The following is a 19,694-nucleotide window of genomic DNA, read 5'->3' as shown; positions in this document are numbered from 1 at the left end:
TAAAAACTTGGGGAAAAAAGATACTATGATTGCAAATCAGTTCAGAAACACAGGGCTGAAACATACAGGAAAAAAGAATGGATTGTTAATCCCTTGCAGGTTTGGCAAATGATTTCTTTTCTTCTTTTTTTCCATGTGAAATAGAATATATAGATCATAATACATTTCATATTGTTCCAGCAAACCTTTTTTCCCTTGCAATTCTGAGTGGGACTTTGTTTTTGTATATTTAATTCTTAGGTTTTATGGAGGATAGAGATAGAGACAGAGGATATATTGCTGTACCCTCCCCAGAGTCCTCTGGCACTGGGGTATGTTATGAATAGTGTAAATAAATAAATAAAAATAATCTTTGAAAAAATGGGATAATGACTATTTTCTAAATAGTGATGTTGTAAATTTTACGATGAAAAATTGTAAAATATTTTAAATATAATCTCTGCAGTTATATTCCACTTCACATATATTATACAAAGTAGAATATAAGGCATTACAAAAAGCTTTAAAGTCATTCTTTTCTAAAAGCTCATTACTCCTTCTTCTACTAGACAGTCTGCTTTTCCCATTTGCTGAGTGGAATGCAATCTATGCTGTTTCAATTATTTAGGATGGAATTAGATACATCATTATGAAGGGCAGCCAGAAATTTAGGAATTGTTATTAATGGTGCATGAAGCAGAAAGAGGACTGTCTGGCTGTGCAGGAGTAATTTTAAAAGTTAATTAATCAAAGAGGATGTAGTTTTAATACTATATGAGTAGTCAAATATGTACTCATGCACAAAATATATTAATAATCAATGCATACTTAAAAGACAGCTTCAGATGTAAATTGCAAGAAAATCTGATTTATTCAAAATGGTGAACATCAATAGAACATTAGATAGAAATAAATATCAATACAATCAAAGAGTTGAGTCATGTGGTATAGACGAGGGCATCTCTCTATATATAGAGATTCCCTTTCTACTCTCCAAAATATTTGTGGGAAATTCTCCAGTGCTGCAGAGTATATCATGGGAGAATAGAAGGGAAAAAGAGAAAATCTGATGAGTGAAACTCCACTCAGTGATACTAGATTTCATTGGTTGTATGTGTGGTCACAGATGTGCATGTAAAATGCATTTTAAAGCACTTTATCAGTGCATATATGTGCATCAGGAAGTCAAACGGAGGAGCTACAAGGTATATTAAGCTGCACTTGCTCCAATTTTTGTATTTAAAGTGGAATACTGTACAAGCTTCTGTAAAGGAAATAAAATAAAACCTTTGATACATATTCATCCCTCTTTTAATAACTGTGTTCTCTCCTCATCAAACCTAGCCATCTTCTATTAATCCTTCCTTTTAATAATAACATAATTCTTGATATTAGCTTGATTGGCTCTCAGAAGACTACAACAAAGAGCTACAAAGAATCAACATTTTCAAAAATCCCAAATTACTCCCATCATAAAAAAAAAACATTAATGCCATGGTAGACTGACATGGTGATGTGGCCAACAAGAACATTTAATCCTACTGAAGAAAATTTAATCCTACTGAAGAAAATATGATACAAAATATTTAAGATAATAAATTGACCATTTCAGAGATTCAGGATGTTGGCACTGTAGATAACTATATCAATTGCATTTCATTATATTTCACAGAAATAACAGTCATAGTCTTACATTCAAGAATAGGGAATTTACACTGGGCTAAGGATTAAACTGGTCTTTAATTCAAGAGTATCATGCCAGAACCAGATGGACTACAATCTTAAAGAGGAAGAATATTCTCACTGTGGACATGGAACCCCTGGCATCTCTCTGGAGCCACATAAACAGACTCGGATAAGCTACATTCATGTAGTCCATTCTGAAACACATACTTCTTTGCTTATAGATATCTCCATGTTCCTTTCTCAGATACACATGTCCATGCACTCTTACCTCATATTACATGCCATTTTCTTTCTTTCAGTCTGTATTTCTCAGTGCACAAATACAGACTCATGTATACACTCATTTAGACACCCTGCTCTTACGTTTTCTTACCCTTTCTTATTAATCTCATACTCAGCATGGTTCTAGACATGTACATATAGGGACACAAAGCCAGACAGAAAAAAGTTCTATCTTTAATACAAACCTGACTAAAGAATTTTTCACTTTCCCACAGGAATAAGGCTTTAAAGAGTTATCAGTGAAGCTGCTGAATTTTTTTTTTATAAAGCTTGGTATTTTAGGAAGGTTGTTGCTAGGTTGGAAACAGCTCCCCAGACTCCTAAAAAGAACCCTCCCCTGCCTCCCTGGTGGAGTCTTCAGTAGGATTAAATATGTAGAATATGAAGAAGGAAAATGGTCACTCAATCAAATATTGGCCCATGCCTTTAAAAATTGTGTTTTTGGTTTTTTGTTGTTGTTGTTCTGTATAAATGCCTTTTGCATCTATCTATACTCTATCTATAGATACCACAGTTTGTATCTATATGTCTTACAGCTGCTCCCTTTTATCTGCCCAGCTGTCTTTCTGTCACTTTCCTATTTTTCACTCTGCTGGAGGGTCTGCTGGCTGACAGAAGTCAATTTGCAATAACTAAAGCATGTAGCTAACAGACAAAATCGAGTTGGTAATAGGGAGAAAGCTCACCCAATGGCTGAATGGTCAATGTATTTTAAAAAATGTGTACTAATAAATGAGGACTGCGATTTTCTTATTTAGTTTCCAAGATTCTATTATTGAACCCCTTTACCTGGTATTCAACCTGATTAATCAGACTGATTAATATGAACCTTGCTTCCTTGTTCATGTACTGCTCTTGTGGCTTGATGCTGACATTCTGAAAGAGAAGAAATCCAGAGAGATACCACTCCTCCCAGTCTTATTGGGCAGGCAGATGCCACTGGGACAAGATGATACAGCAAATATCCAAGTCGTAAGCCATCTATGGTATCAGAGGGTTTCCAACCCTGTAGCCATTCCAGCTTGCTGGAATTAAGCCTGAGCCTGATCATCCTCATCCAAACCTTAATAGCCTCCAGGCACTAGGATAAGACTTTCACTCATCTCCTAGTCAGGCAGGGGTTGGCATATACAATTATGTATATGCCAATGTATCTCGCCACTAGCCTCTCCTTTAACTGCTATTGGAGATAACTGTAGTTCGAAAAGTGCTATTACATATGCAGATATCGTCCACCCAGAACCTATGAATAGGCTAAAGACACAGCACAAACTAAATGGTGAAGGCCAGAATCTACAAGGTTGATATATCTATAAATTGCTGGAAGAATAAAAACTGACCTCAAAAATGAGGGAGAGCTTCTAAGAAAAATGAAACACTCATAGAAAAATCAAGACCATCTATCAGGGTGTATACAGTATATAAATTGTTACTCAGATATGCCACGGAAAAAGAACAAATTAAAATGTTCATAATAAAATGGATGCAAAATTTTAAAGAAACAGTTACAACACAACAGTGGGAAGAATTATGAAATGAGTCTATAAAATTTACCCTGTTATAACTTAAAAGACAATTGGTATAATATGTTTTATAGTTGGTATACAATTCCATCAATAATTGACAGTAATAAATGCTGGAAATGCCATGAGTCAGAAGGAAGATTGTATCAAGTGTGGTAGACATGTAAAAAATCTGAAAAGTACTAGAAAAAAATAGAACTACTCAGGGAACTTTAGAAATTTGTAAAAGAACTAAGAACCTTGTATTGCAGTAGTTTAAAGATTACCAGAGTATTTATTATTACATAATATTTCCAATATTCATATTTTTTTATAGTAATATGATGCCAAGGACATTTCTTTGAAGTTTCTGTTGTGAAATGATATATTACCCTGCTGGGACTTGTTAATTATCACCTACTTAATGCAAGAATGACTATTTCACTCCTTATCAGTTTCATTAAAATATAAAGAAGGGAAGATAAAGACTTAATCCCTATAAATAGAATCAAGTAAAGGGAATCAGGATAGAAAACAATGGAATAAGTAGTTAAGTTTTTCAAGTTACAGGTGATCCACAAAAAGACCAATGTGATCTCGTTACTGTATCCAGATATGAAACCTGACTGGACAGATAATCCATTTCCTCCAGGGCAATTTACAATTGTAGACCCACCATCTTCTCACCTAAAAGGAGAAGGTTTGAGAGTGGATAGTAGTTATCCAGTACTGGTGCCACCACATAATAAAAAATTTTGGAGTCTGCTAACTGGAACAATAGGAACAGCAACTCAGCTATGGCTGCCTTCCAGTCATATTAGGGAAAATAATGTATGTTTCTCTAAACAAAATAAACGAGAGTCTCAAACAACATTTTAATGGATAGGGGGAAAAAAAGAAACAGATTGCAGGTGTGTGTATGTGTGTATCCTATTCAGGATCTTTTTCTCAAAAATAAAATGAGACAGACATTCATAGTGCATGGTTAACAACCAATTCCAAAGTCACTGTGCAAGGGTTCGGTGAAAACTATTCCTTCCCCCAGCCCTATTTTACATCACAGGCAGAACTGAAGATTGAACCATAATTGAGATAAGGACTAATTGGCACTACCAGATGGATTTGTGGAAAGGTTTACTTGGCCATGACTGCCACTAGTTCATTGACAAGAACCAAGCGTCCAGGAGGTGCTCAAGTGCAGTCCTGTCCAAAGCTGCCAATACTCCTTCATTCAGGAACCTGAACTGCCCATCAGAGACTTAGGTAGTCCCCAGGGGCCCTCTGGAAACCAAGTTTATCCAGTAGGTCCTTGGTTTTTCTGAGGAGCTCTGGGAAATAAAGCATCAGAACAGATACCTACAGTGCTGCTAGAGAAAGACAAAGAATGAGTCCAACTTAACATACATACAAACTCATATTAGGGCCTACACAGTGGTAATAAAGGTAGCAAACTAATTATTTCATGTCTTTATGGCATCTGCAAAATGCCATCCAATGGCCATTTTTAAGGTAACCTGGTCTCTCATGGGGGCTGAGGGCCAGAGAGAACATCCATAGCTCTATTGTGAGGAATATTCCAGGCATCTGATGGATAAAGTCACTTGGATTCATTCAGCGCTTGGCTTGACAAGTCCTAGAGAGTTGCTCTATTATCTGAAAGTAGTCTGAGCATGTACATGTTGAGGAAATGGGCAAAGTCTGCAGGAATGTCAGTGGTGCCATCTGTGTATTGGATCCATGTCCTTCATGGTTGGTTAAGGCCAAAAGATGCCCAATTTCACAAGGAGAGTCTCACATCTGATATCTATGTTTCAGGGCTTCTGACCACTATTACAGCCTCTTGAATAACAATAGCTACTGTACCTCCCATGCCTTGGATTGTGGCTGATTTAAAGCTTCCTCTAATACCCTTTTTTAATTGGACTAATAAAAACTATGATTAGACTAATGAAGGATTAAACTAATAAAGTCCTGAGACCTTTACGATACAACTCAAAATAATACATGTAATAATATTTTCTTATGCTTATTTTTCCCCCAAGTAAATAGGACATTAAAGAGCAGAACTTATGTGATGTGTAAAATTGATTGTTTCAGCATAATTAATGAATTGAAGTTTGGGAAAGTAATTATTTAATATTAAATCAAAGACTTCAGTGTGAGACTGTGTGGTCACTAAACAGCTTGATTTGATTCTAACAGTTTATAACATGTGCTGTTATTACCACATGTAAGATAAGAAATCCTCATAATCCAGTAATAGTTTGCATTGCAAATTGAATTTGAATTACATTTCCTTTTATCTGAATTTGCAGTTCTGCCTAATACAGCTGTACTCTTCATGTTTAAGCTCATAATGTTAGCCTACAATTTTCATTCTTAAAGACCTCCTCTTGAGTCCCTTTTTCACAGTAATAAGAGAAACCCTAACTGCTTGTACTTACACCAAAGCAATTAGAACAGCACTGTGTGCTAGATGTTTTTCTTCACTTACATCCTATAATATCTTAAAATATGGGCAGCATAAACTACATATGTATCAGTACTACTAATGGGATTGGTAGAACTTCCAATTCTGGAGGAAGTGGCATTATGTGAATATTTGTGGACTGTTTCCAAGTGCAATATATGCTCTCATTTTGTACTATTTTTATGCATATTTCGTCATGGCTTTCAACAATATAGACCATATCCCAAAATTGAGAACAGTGTGAAAACCAAAAGAGAATCACATTCTAGCACATAGATTAGTTTAGGAGTTGGGAATTAGTTTGATTTCTATTAAAATACAAACCAAACATATTTCACTCCCTTTCCAGTTTGTAGACCATACACTCCAAACCCCTCTCAGTATAACATATCCAATGTACTTAAAGCATGTTAAAACCTCCTCTGCAAGCTTTTATATTCAGTGCAAAATATATTCAGAGGAACCAGGCACATACGGGTGCTGTTATAAGAAACAGTATAAATAGACTGCTGGATTTGGAAATGAGGCCCAGTATTTGTTTAACACTGTGCCTTAGATCACAAGCTTTTTTTTAAAGTCGGCCTCACAAGATTGCTGTGAAGATAAAATGTAACTTGAAATGTTATGGAAGTTATGAATGATGTAGCTAATGTACAGCAATATGAGTGCTTCTATATTCCTGTATTGTGGAGTCAGGCAAAATGAACAAATATAAACATTTCTTCTTCTCAAAGTACCACCATTTTAGACTAGAAATTCTATTTCAGGCTTACTAAACTAGTCACCCAATCACAGCAAGATCATTTTTAATAACTGGGTTTTGTCTGGACGAGAACTGTAACTTCTTCTTAAAGGTATTGCTCAAACACTGATTTCTGTTTGATTTTGTTTCAGCTTCAGATATAGCAGCAGAACAAGGGCAGATTCTGGTCATCACCACAGCTGCTGTGGGTGGATTCACTCTTCTAGTCATTCTCACTCTTTTCTTCCTTATCACTGGAAGGTAATATTGACACTTATGTGGAATGGAGTACCCACGTTCAAAGCTTAGTCTCTGATCATAATTGTCAGGATTTAGTATCCTTCCAATTATATAATGGGTTCTGTAGTAATTGCTTTAGCATGCTTGTAGTGGCAGTTAGGTATGTTAATTAGAATTGTTGAAATGCCTGAATAGCTCCAAGGTCAGCTCGGCTGGTGCTATCAGCACTTGTTGGCTAAAGTATTTGCAGCTGGGAGTTAGAAGAGTTGTTAGATAGAAACCAGCATTTAGGGAGGGGATGGTGCAGAGGGGGCCAGTACTGGGATTTTGGTAACAGCAATTGCGCTGGTTTTCCTTGGGCTGATCTTTGCCTTGGGCTGATCACCTGTATTAATCAAGAACTCTTCCATATCCTTTAATGGCATGTGATTGAGAGACTCTGAATTAATAACTGAGGACCAGGACCGTAACAGTAATAGATGAAAGTAACATAATCATGTTATTTCCACAGTTTTAGATTAAAAACTATATTGCATCACTTATATAAAATGATGATAAACAAATTGCACAGCACCTGCCCATGTTGCTGAAGTTTGAAAATGAGACCCAATGTCCTATCCTGACTGTGCCATAAACTATGATTACCATTTGGTGGTAACAAATCAGAAGCTGTGTGAATACTAGGAAAATAAAGGCTTTGCAGAAGAAGTGGGCCAGACTGGAATAAAATGCTAGGCATTTGTGGCAAACTTGCATGTCTCTTACATAGAAATCTAGGAAATCGTAGTTTCTGTTTCCCCCAGCTAGTTCTGAAAGGCAGAGGGAAATTATAAATATTTAAAGAATTTTTGCATCCATTGAAGAGAAAATTTCCTCAGGAAAAATGATATAAATTTAGGGAGGAAAAGAAATATATGGAACACTTATCTTATCCAACCTAAGGTTATTTCATTGCTTTAAAAATATCAAGTACATCATTTTTGACTTAGCAGTTTTTACTGTTGGTATATTTAGAAGATATATAAGTTAAAGCCCCAGTTTTATTCAATTTAAGTTTTTATTTTTAAGACTGCACATCAGCTACTTCCTGAAAATGACTCTTATCAAATACTGTTGCCTTTTACTCAAATCTAAGAATTCACAACACAGCAATTGGCTGTAACAATATTATTGCATAAAGTATTTTATTCTCTCGTTGATGGGAATGGAATTCTAGGAAGGGCTTCCAAGGTTTTATTACATTTTTATTATCTTTTTGTAGCCTTCACATTCTTAGGACAGCACTTGTTCCTATGTTCTGCTTCTTCAAGGAGTTTCTAAATACAGATCTCTCTCACACTGAGCTAAGTACTACTTTCCTGTGATCCTATCATGTAATATGGAAAATCAACATGATTAGCAAGGGTCTTCATTAAAAATGATGGATATTACTATTCAGGACTCTAACTGTGACATATTTAACTTTAAAAAGATATGCAAATACTTTTATTAGTAGACATTTCTTTAGACAGAGAAGCTAAATGCGATAGTCAAAGTTGTGAAAAATTATTTTGTACAGTAAATAACATTCTAGTGTGGTGATTCAGGCTTGTCATTACAATGGTAAGAGAAAGAAATATATCTGAGGTTTTCTTCATATACGTTAGATTTATTACATATCATTAGGAACATGGCAAACACTTTTAGTGTTTTTATGTAGCTATACTGAATATCCTATTACATAAGGTAATGAATTCTTTTCCTGAAATTTAAATGCCAGGATAAGGAGATAAAGTAAGACAATTTGCAACAAACCCTCAATTTATTATTGGAACTGAAAATTTCACAGTGCATAATTGGGCTTTGAATAGGTATGTTTGCTTTTTTATGCTGAATTAACAGTCTGAAGCTGCACTGAATCTTATGGTCACTAATGAGTTTATGTAGACTGAAGAATCATGAGTCAATAAGCATCTGTATCTCAGCTTGACTGAACGATCAGTCCTCAACAGAAAGTTTCAAAAATATTAATGTAAAAACATTAGTTGGAGGAGGCAGGAAGCAGATAAATTTCATAGAATGTAATGCTTAAGTGTAGTGGGAATAATAGAAAGGGGTTATTACATTGAGATTTTGCAGAGTTCAGTGAAACTATGCAACATTAATTGCTTTGGTACCCAAGTAGGAAAAGCAGTTGTTGACTGTTTTCTACCAGTGGGCTCCCTATGTACATTTGGCCATTGTGGAAATTAGGCTGGTATAAATCTTTGGTCTGACCCAACATGACTGCTAAAACTGTCCCAAAAGAGCATTTTACAAAAGTTGACAATCACATGGCAATTAGAAACTGAGAGGCTGTATTCAACTATATGCAGTCTTTCAATAAATTCCTAAGCAGATAAAGAACTTCAGAACTTGCCCTCTGTGTAATTCTGCTAGAGCATATTAGAGTGGAGTTATGAATAAGTTAAATAGAAGATGAGTTTTGTTTCACGAACTTAATAGTAAAGCTGCTTTCTTAGACAGATAATGCATATTTATAGTAAAGTAAGGATTGCAACTTATATAATATTTTATTATATGCTATCAGTTATGTAATATTACTATAAATAATTAATAATTAAAGCTTTGTGGGCCAAATATCTAAAATTGCCAAGTTTAGTTCCTGATTTAAATACATGATATTTCAGCATGGTAGATGATATGGAGCATACTAGCAACTGCAATTGGTTGCTCAGAGAATGTGTACATTTCAGAGTTTGAAAAGGTATCTTCCCTTTTTGGAAGACACCTCATTGTTTTAAAGATTTATCCTTACTGAACAAAGCTGAAATAACTCATTTTATACCTTATGAATGTCTACCAGTGGTATTTTGACCACAAAATATCAGGTATTATGAACAGATTTTGACTTTGCCACATTGGTGTCTCCAATCACCCACAATATCGCTTTCTTTGGAAAAAATAAAGGTGTGCTCAGGTATAACAGAGCCATGACACAACCTTGCCACAGGGATTGAAGACTTGTAATTAGAGGGAAGATTTAGCCCTTTTCCACTGTCCCAAAATGCAGCCTAATTTTCTTGGTCATATGAGAGCAGGGATGTGCAACCTTCATACTAAGTTGCAAAGTTGGGAGTAAATCAGCATATAATAAACTCCTGGTAACCAGGGGTCTTTTATCTTAAGTGCTAAGATGGTAAGATATTCACATGCATGAGAAAAATGTGAAGTTTTGATTATAATTGTAATTTTAAGCATTTCAAAGTCCTGAATCTTCTTTGATACTTAAGCCCTTGATAATGAACAAAAAGGCTTCCAAAAACATTCAGTCTGATCTCAGGTGCTCCACACCAATTATTTCCCTCTAACAATATGTGAGAAATGTCAATCAAAAGGAGTTTGTCCCTGTGGAAGGAACCTTGTTTGAAGATACTTTGAAGAGGTGTGAATAATGTGTGTAGTGAGTAATACCTATGAAGCTTAATTAACTGATAGGGTTATTGGAATCCACTTCATACATTTTAGTATATATCCATCTTGGATAAATGAAGAGAGCTGATGTGCAATATATTTTAATAGCAGTCATGCTAACTACTACTTTAATTCGATCATTGGTTTTCTTCATCCTCCTTCAGTTAAATGCAGTCTTTTTAGGGTTATTATAGAAATAGCATGTTAGTTCAATATCATTCATTTTGTGACATTAAAAAAAGTAAAATAGTGTTTGCTTTCTTAAAGATGCCAGTGGTATATCAAGGCAAAAATGAAGTCTGAAGAAAAACGAAGAAATCATTTGCAGAATGGACACTGTAAGCAAAGCTAACTGAATTTTTAAAAAAATATTTAAATCAGTTTCATCACTGCAATTTTTAATTTGCATTTATCTTGCATATCAAACTGATAAAGCCAGGTTTATGTCCTACCTGGAATTATCTTTTACACCTTTGTCCAAATGAACGTAGAAGTTTTTTTCAGGAAAAAAATATTCTTATTTCAAAGTTGAGGAAGATTCATGACCCCTACAAAATGTTCTGCAGATCTGAAATGATTAAAACAACCACTGCATCACAGACTTAATGAATGAAGCTTCCAGATAAGCACCCAAACTAAAATAACCAAACAGGAAACAACTTCTAAGCATTCTTAGGTGCTTTTTTAATTAGCATTTATTCCAGATTATTTTAGGGGGAAAATAATTCTGTTCATCTTTGAAGTGTGCAAAATAAATGTTTTTCATCAGCATTTAGATGTTTACAAGAATTTCCACCTGCTGCTCATTATGTGATTTTCTCCAAACTCTTTGATTTCTGCCTGCTCAAAATCATAGCATACTCTTTTCTATTTTTGTAAAAAAAAAAAAAATGTTTATCCTACTTTGGTCATTTCCAACATTTCTATAGTTTTCTTTCCACCATTCATCCACATTTTAAAACAAACACTAGCATAGTCTGAACTAACAGTTTAGTGTACAAGTCCACATTGTACTAATGGTAGTAATAATACTGATGCCTCCTTGCCCTGTCCTAGAAGGTCTAAGTGAAAGAGCATAATCAGGGACCAAAATAAAAGGCACCTAAATATTTACAGTGATGAAAATATAACAAAGATAGGCAAAGTTCAGTGCAGAGATTAAAATACAAAAGACAGTGTTCTGCCAAGTGTCCAAGCAGTGATCAGGTGCTCAGACAATTGTTTCTTTTAGATCCAGAGACAATAAGCACGCCAGTGGCTAAAGAAACTTCAAGCTTTATTATAAACTTAAGCAAACAGATTTAAACAGAAACATAGTTTAGGCAGATTAAACAGAAGCATAAACAGCATAACATAAAGAAAGAAAAATCATAACATACCAAGCAAGTTGATACCCAATCTCCCATAGGCTGTCAGGAGCCCCTTAATAAAGACAGTGGAGATACCCCAGGGTGGCTCCATTTCCACAGCACCCAGCGCTCAGGTCTGTGCAGAAGCTCCCAAACTCAAAAGGCAATCCTAAGGTTTTTAAGAAAGTCTGGCCCTAAAACCTCGTGACCCTGTTTCCATGGTACTGAGACTGCAGGATCTAACCTTGACTGGACAGTTCCCAGGGTCTGGAGCACCTGTTTGTGACATAATCCAAGAGGCTGGGAAACTATACAGATAAGCTAGTGCTTAACAAAAACAATCTTGGGGTTTTCTCTTCTCCCGCCCATTTCAAACAGAAATAAAAAACAAGCCAGGTAACATTAGTGTAACTCAAAATAAACTCTAAGCTTCTTCGTGTGAAGGAGAAAATCAAAATACGTCACTTAAACTCCTCAAAATAAAAATGGTCTTCCCCATTGCCACTACAGACAATACAGTTAGGTGAACAGCTTAGTCAAATGTCAGGCCAAGATTCAGAAGTCCAGATGAGTCAGTTAAGTTAGAGTCCTTAGCAGGTAAGACAAGGCAGAAAAAGGCATTGTTTGGGCTCTTTTATATTAGTATTCTCAAGCTTTCACCCTAGCCAGCTTTCATTAATTTTGTTCAAAATGTAGGGCTAATCCATACTTTCATGAAATGTTTCCCTTAAGCTTGCAGTTTAGTAACCTGCATTTAACTCAGTGCCTTCATCACTCTCCTGAAGTTGTACTACAAAATCTGGACTGAAATCTGAAAAGATAAGCCCTAGGCTTGAGGGGATTCAATAGGCACTCCGACTCACCTTACTTTCTCTTTTTCCTTTGAGGATAAATTATCTGTAGAAGCCATCATATTGAAGCCAACCAGTGGGACAGTGAAATGGGCTACTCAGGTTTCTATAGAAACAGAAATTTACCAAGTATAAAAGAATAACGTAACATTATTAAAAGAGTAAGAAGGAACATAAATACAGTGGTAATATTCTCTTGCAGAAACAAAGCAGTTGAAATCATTAAAAGTCCTGATAATGAAATGGCTATTAAGGAGCCATTTTGCTCTGAAGATGGAGATAGGGGCAGTCTAATTATTTACCTATTATCTGTTGTAGTTATCCCAACATCTCCCATGTATTTGCTGTTTTGAAAGTATCTTGGCCATGGTCAATTCACTGATGAAATATCTTCCCCTGAGGAAAAAAAATAGCCTGATATAAAATATGATTAAAGAGTACAGTATGAAAATAGTAGGCAATAGCATATATTTAACCATCAGTTTCCTTGCGACAATCATGGAAGGTAGCTGTCTCTAAAAGTAATGTTTTTGATTTGCAGAGTTTTTATAATACATCACTTCAGTATACTTTTTAAAGGAAGAGAATGCAGAATAAATAAAAATGTACTGTAAATCATAAAAGGAATAATCCCTTGTTTATCTGAGCAGCAGGAAAAGCTGCATGACTTAGTGCTGTAGATTGCAAAATTAGATTGACACTTGACCATGTAGCCATCTGCCTTCCTCATTCTTCTTCACAAGCTAGGACCAGACCACACAATAGCTTGGAAACTTACTTCATGAATATACCTTAGAAGGATGGAAGCTGTAAATACTCACCCTTACCATTGAAGAAACCCATGCTGTCATCTTATCACCTTCATTTCTCCCCTCCTCTATTAAAGAAGGGGAGATAATTTTCTCTCCTTTCTGGCTCCATTATAATTGTGGCCATTTGCTTACTTGCTAATATAAAAAGTGGATATTACCTTTCTCCATAAGCAGCCTTTTCACAGATTGTTTAGGTTGAATGTTAATTAAACAATAATGAATGACAGCTTAGAATAAAAAGATCCAGTACTATAAATTTCATTATGATAGTGGGATTAGTATTTCTTAATGGTCTCATTTGTTTTATTTTAAGTTAAATGCTGGAATCATGTCTATATAATGCAAAAACTACCTTTCTGATTTTACAGTACGATTCCCAGGAACCAAAACATATATTGATCCAGATACTTATGAAGACCCATCCCTTGCTGTTCATGAGTTTGCAAAAGAGATAGATCCATCACGAATCCGTATTGAGAGAGTTATTGGGGCAGGTAAAAATTAATCACATTTTTCCCCATTACTAATAAGTGCACTTTTATAATAATACAGTGAAAATGTTACCATAAAAAGTTGTATGCATGGTTTATGCTGAATGTAGTTTTCTAATAGTACCAAACATTCTAGAATATACTGTAAATCTTCATAGATAGATAGATAGATACACACATACCCTCTGTGTGTGTGTGTGTGTGTGTGTGTGGTGTGTGTGTGTGTGTGTATATGTGTGTGTGTGTGTGTGTGTGTGTATGGATAATACATAGATTTATAGCTGAGTCTCAGCTGAACATAAACAGTCCCAGCCCTGATCCAGAAAATGTCTAAACTTGAATAATTTCTATTGTGGGTTACAGAACACAAATGGGCAATTTCTAGTCTTCTAGATGTTGCTTCATTCCAACTCACATTGCTTGGCACTTGGCTAGCAGAGATGCATTGCCATCACTGCTCTAAAGAAGCATCAACTGTTCTTTATTTTAAACAGTAATCATGCTATTTGTGGAATAGTATGTGGACCTCCTTGGGAGAAGAGCAATGACAAATCTCGATAAAATAGTTAAGAGCAGAGACATCACACTGACAACAAAGGTTCGCATAGTTAAAGCAATGGTGTTCCCCGTAGTAACATATGGCTGCGAGAGCTGGACCATAAGGAAGGCTGAGAGAAGGAAGATAGATGCTTTTGAACTGTGGTGTTGGAGGAAAATTCTGGGAGTGCCTTGGACTGCAAGAAGATCAAACCAGTCCATCCTCCAGGAAATAAAGCCAGACTGCTCACTTGAGGGAATGGTATTAAAGGCAAAACTGAAATACTTTGGCCACATAATGAGAAGACAGGACACCCTGGAGAAGATGCTGATGCTAGGGAGAGTGGAGGGCAAAAGGAAGAGGGGCCGACCAAGGTCAACATGGATGGATGATATTCTAGAGGTGACGGACTCGTCCCTGGGGGAGCTGGGGGTGTTGACGACTGACAGGAAGCTCTGGCATGGGCTGGTCCATGAAGTCACGAAGAGTCGGAAGTGACTAAATGAATAAACAACAACAAACGTGGACCTGCCCACTGAATCGTATTTGACTATGTGAGTGACTTTGTGTGCATGTGTACAGAGTGTAATAATTTGATCAATTCAATCTGTTTTCTATATTTGAGGAGATATTTCATAGATTATTTAAACGTTTTAAATTTATATATAGACAATTTGTATAAAGCTTCTTGACACTGTTTTAAATAATGGTTTATTTGGTTTCTCTACAAAAACACTATCCATGCAACCCTATAAGGATAATCTATATTAAGAAGTAAGCCCCAGTGAGTTTTTTTTTTCTCTTAAGCAAGTGTATAAAAGATTATAGTGTACCTGCTTGTTATAATAAGAACAAACCTGTATCTTGAATTATACATATAATTCAAGATATAGGTTTGTTCTTACTATAACAAGCAGGTACATTATAATCTTTTATACATTTGCTTAAGAGGAAAAGTATATACAGTATACACACACACACACACACACACACATACATACTAGTTTGAAAAAGATAATTTATGTAGGTATGGAATTGAATTAGAATGTATTCAAGTGCAAATGTCCTTTTCTGGTAAGTAGCATGTGGATATTGCTTTTTCAAACTTTTTCTGGGAGGTACAAGTAGGAAGGACCAGCCATATTCCTGCTGGGGCTGATTTAGACTAAATGGGATGATCTGATCTGGGAATGGAGTGTTGTTGAGAGGAAATAAACACTTGGCCAGATAGAAGAAGACAGCTGCTTGTAATTGCATGCCTGCCAGCCTGCCTAGAAAGTTAATGCTGTTTTGTTTTGTTTTGTTTTTTATCTAAAAAATGCCATTGGAAGTTAGAAGTTATGTTGGTGAATAGGATAGTTCCATATGCTGTGCCTTATTTTGCTGGCATGTGTTTGCTTAAACATTAGTGTTGCTAAGGTTACATGGAAGTAAAAATCTTTGATGTGGATGATTTGTTAAATTATGTGTGCATGTGCCCTGTGTGCATGCTCTCATGTCTTAACTTGGGATGAAGAACAGGGAAGCAATATCTGGTCCCTAGGTCTCATTGTTTCTTATGAATAGGATACTCAAATTATTTTGATTTTAGTTCCAACAGAGCCAATTCAAAAGATTTTGATGGAACACTTTGTATGGAGCCAATTTTTCTTTTCTTTTTTTTAAATAGTAATTTTATTTTAAAAAATTACACTTATAATGCTAAAAAAACAAATACAAACTAAAAAGAAAAAAAAGTGCAAAAAAAAAAGAAAAGTATTAGAAATAGAAAAAGAAAAATAAGAATATAGTAAAAAAAAGAAAAGAAATATATAAAGAAATGACTTCTCCCTTCATCACAACAAATATAAACAATTTTAGTAACTTATTATTCTCTTAAAATAAACAGATTCTTCTTCCCACATCCCATCTCATATCTGTAAACAAATCCTTAAAGCCTAAGTTCTGATCAGCAAAAGTCCAATAAGGGTTATGAGAGATAACAATATATCTATTTTAACCTTGATCAGATAAACCAACTTTATATTCCTTCCTTTTACTTTTAACAATCTTGATCTTTAGTCCCTTCAAATAATGTCCTAGAACTTGATTTCTTTTCTTTTTTTCTTTGTCCCTTCTCAAAAAATTCTTCAAAGCTTTAACAAGCCTCTTTTGTAAATCCAATATAGGAAAATTATCCAGGTCATCCTCTTGGTCTGTTATTTGTGTATCCCTCTTAATTATTAAGACATCATCCAGTTTCTTTTGTATGTCCAGTGTAGCATCTTTTCCATATCATTCTTGTAGCTTGTCATTTTTAAATCCACTTTCAGATCACTCTCAGTCTTGTCCTGTAAAACTTGTTCCTCTTCCATAACATCTTTTAACCACAGTCTATCTGTAGAGGCAGAGACTCTTCTGGGTCCCTTGTTCAAAAATATCCTTCAATATGTATTGAATGTTAATGTCCAATGTTAATGGACATTGTCTATTAACAATATGTCCAATGTTAAAATATTAAGTTATTTATTTTTATTTATTAATAACATTTATATAGCTGCCCATCTCACACAAAGTGACTCTTAGTGGCATATAACAATTAAATAAGACAACAAATAGATAAAAAACAATCATTATAAAAATATAAAAAGTCATTATTAAAATGAAAATATCAAAAATACTAAAATATAAAAACCCCAAAGAGAGAGCAAGAACATCACCCACAGTAGAGCTGTCTAAGAATGTCTCTGGTTCCCAAAGACCCCCAGGCCTGATGACACAGCCAGGTTTTGAAGGACATCCTAAGTTCTAGCAGGGATGGAACTAGACTAATTTCGGGTGGTGGGGAGGATGTTCTATAAGGTGGGCAGAGAAGTCCCACCTCCTGGGACCCACCAAATGCAAGTCCCTGGCTGATGGAATCCGTAATATGCCTTCTCTTCCAGATCAAATAGGACAGGCTGATATAATTGGGGAGAAGCAATTTTGCTCCATTCTGTATTAGTCAAATTTAAGTGTTCTTCTCCTTTAATTGTAATCTTTAGTTTGTTCTAGTTCCCTCTAGTGTCCAACCTTCAACGTCCCATCCTATCATGTTTTTTAAAGAGAATTCAAAACAAATACATTTCCCCATGGGAAGGATTCTTATAATTAATTCCAAAATCTTATTTCAAATCCATATGGACCCTTAGTACATGTGTAAATTTCCAAAATCAAAGTTCTAATCATCCGTTTGCTGTTTATTAAAAAAAAATAAATTCTTAAACTTGTATGTAAAACTTCTTTCACTAAGGATTGAAGGAAACTCACCTGGTGTTTTCAGACTTGTCAATCCAAAGGTTCCCAATAGCTAAAAAGCAGTTAACAAGCAATTTCTGAAAGTAATTGGAAAAGGAAGTATGCGAAACCAGTGTCCTTTTGAAGGGGCCAACCATAGTTTGAGCAAAAAAATAGCTATTCCCTTGTCTCCCAGAGCTCTAAACCTGCTGGAGTCTGCTATCTTGCGGTCTCCTTGTAAGGAGCAACTGTTTGGATACTTGTGGACAATCACAAGTCCTATCCTTGTCTGGATAGGAATTACGAAGAGCTGGTCTATTTGCCGGTTCTTTATTACACTGTGGTCATCAGCTCCACTTTTAGCAGAGCCATCTTCAGTTAACCAGTTCTTCACCAGAAGTGTATGGAGCCATTTTTTCCAGGCTTCTACAAAACAGCCCTACACTGCCTCTGTTTCATTTCCATTTCTATTAATAATATATGTTGAGAGCCATGAAAATCACTTCTGTAAATCTGGTAGCACTATTACTGTATACTTTGGAAATGTATTCTTGGTACATAATCAAAGGAAGCCATTGGTGATAGTCCTGGAATGTTGCCATAGATCCAGCATACAGTACAGTGAAAGGTCAGAGTAGATTGCAGAACTATTAGCAAAGCATGTTATTTCATTTTTATATATATATTTATTTTCCACAATATATCAGAAATAACATGGAAATCACCACATCTTGCTTTGTGTTTCTGCCTTTCACTGAATTATTTACTGTGATGACCAAAAGCCTGGAAAATAGGGCATATCTTCATTTCATTGTATTAGTATGATTATGCCTGATGTTAGGTTATTTTTGTATAATACCTTATGTTAATAACAAAATACATTTTGCATACCAATGAGCACTCTCTGAACCATAAGAAAATTATGCTGATAAGTTATATCAGGGTTCCCTTAACAATGGTTGGATTGTTAACAGAACCCTGGTGTTCATAACACCATGAAATGAAAGAGACTTTTTTTCTTATTGTGAGAATAGCATTGCTGAAGAACTTCAAAAAGTTTATTGGATTGCTAAAGCTTCATGAAATTAAGTTGCCACTATGCAGTATAGTCATGCAATGAGAGATGCCTTCAGCATTGTTTCACAACCAATAGTATATCACTGGTAGTACCATATACTGGTGGTATATACCAGTATGTGAGGTTTGAGTCTGACCTTGACTCTGAAAACAAAATCTTGAGCCAGAAGGGGAAAACGAAACTTATCAGGAAAGAGCTGGGGAAATAGAAACTAGTAATAACTCAGCAGAAGGGGAGAATTCAGAGACGCTGATTGGGCAGAATCCAGAGGGAGGTTTGAATCCTCCAATTAGTGCATGAGAGAGGAGAGCAGAGAAGCGCATGAAGCAAAAGACAGCCCAATTGGCTACAGAGGAGAAACAGCACAAAAAAGGATCACATAAAAAGGCACCAGCACCAGGAGCAAAATGCTGGAGACAACCATTCTACTGCGCTTACAGCTTTGACAAGAGAATCCTCACCTGGAAACAGAGTCTTACCTGTAGCCAACACGGAATTAGTGCCAGCTCCCTCTACCGATGTGGACCTACCTCCTTCACACCCGGATCCAGCCTAGTCCAGCATCTCATCTTGCCACTCCTGTCAAGTCCAACCTTGCATCCAGTTCTGCATCTCATCTTGCCACTCCATTCAAGTTCAGCCTTGCCTCCGGTACCAAGCGTCACCTTGCTGCTCCAGCTACGTCCAGCCTTGCCTCCAGCTCTGAGTATCATCTTGCCAATCCAGCCACACCCAGCCCTGCCTCTAGTTCCAAGCCTTGTCTTGTCACTCTAGCTAAGTCCAGTCTTGATTCCAGTTCCAAGCCTTGCCTTGCAGATCCAGCCAAGTCCAGCCTTGTCTCCAGATCCAAGCCTTGTCTTGTTCCAGCAGAGTCTTGCCTAGTCTCCGTGGTCAAGCCTAGCCTCACCTCCATGCCACGCCCTGCAATCAAACCTAAAGCTACCTCCTTGCCACACACTTTAGCCA

The 19,694-nt window shown here is 35.9% G+C and overlaps 1 protein-coding gene across 2 annotated transcripts in view; it reads left to right on the top strand.

The window, feature by feature from the left end:
- EPHA6 (EPH receptor A6) overlaps positions 1-19,694 on the top strand; it is a 406,991-nt gene that overhangs the window by 254,375 nt on the left and 132,922 nt on the right. For both annotated transcript variants that reach the window (XM_063305542.1, XM_063305541.1), the window contains 3 exons: positions 6,814-6,922; positions 10,622-10,692; positions 13,735-13,860. In XM_063305542.1, the coding sequence (XP_063161612.1) occupies positions 6,814-6,922; positions 10,622-10,692; positions 13,735-13,860 (306 nt within the window). The remainder of the gene's footprint in view (positions 1-6,813; positions 6,923-10,621; positions 10,693-13,734; positions 13,861-19,694) is intronic.

The sequence above is a fragment of the Candoia aspera genome, chromosome 5 (assembly GCF_035149785.1).
Source record: "Candoia aspera isolate rCanAsp1 chromosome 5, rCanAsp1.hap2, whole genome shotgun sequence".
NCBI lineage: Eukaryota > Metazoa > Chordata > Lepidosauria > Squamata > Boidae > Candoia > Candoia aspera.
Note: the sequence above shows the minus strand (reverse complement) of the source record. Positions and strands in the feature narration are given on the sequence as shown.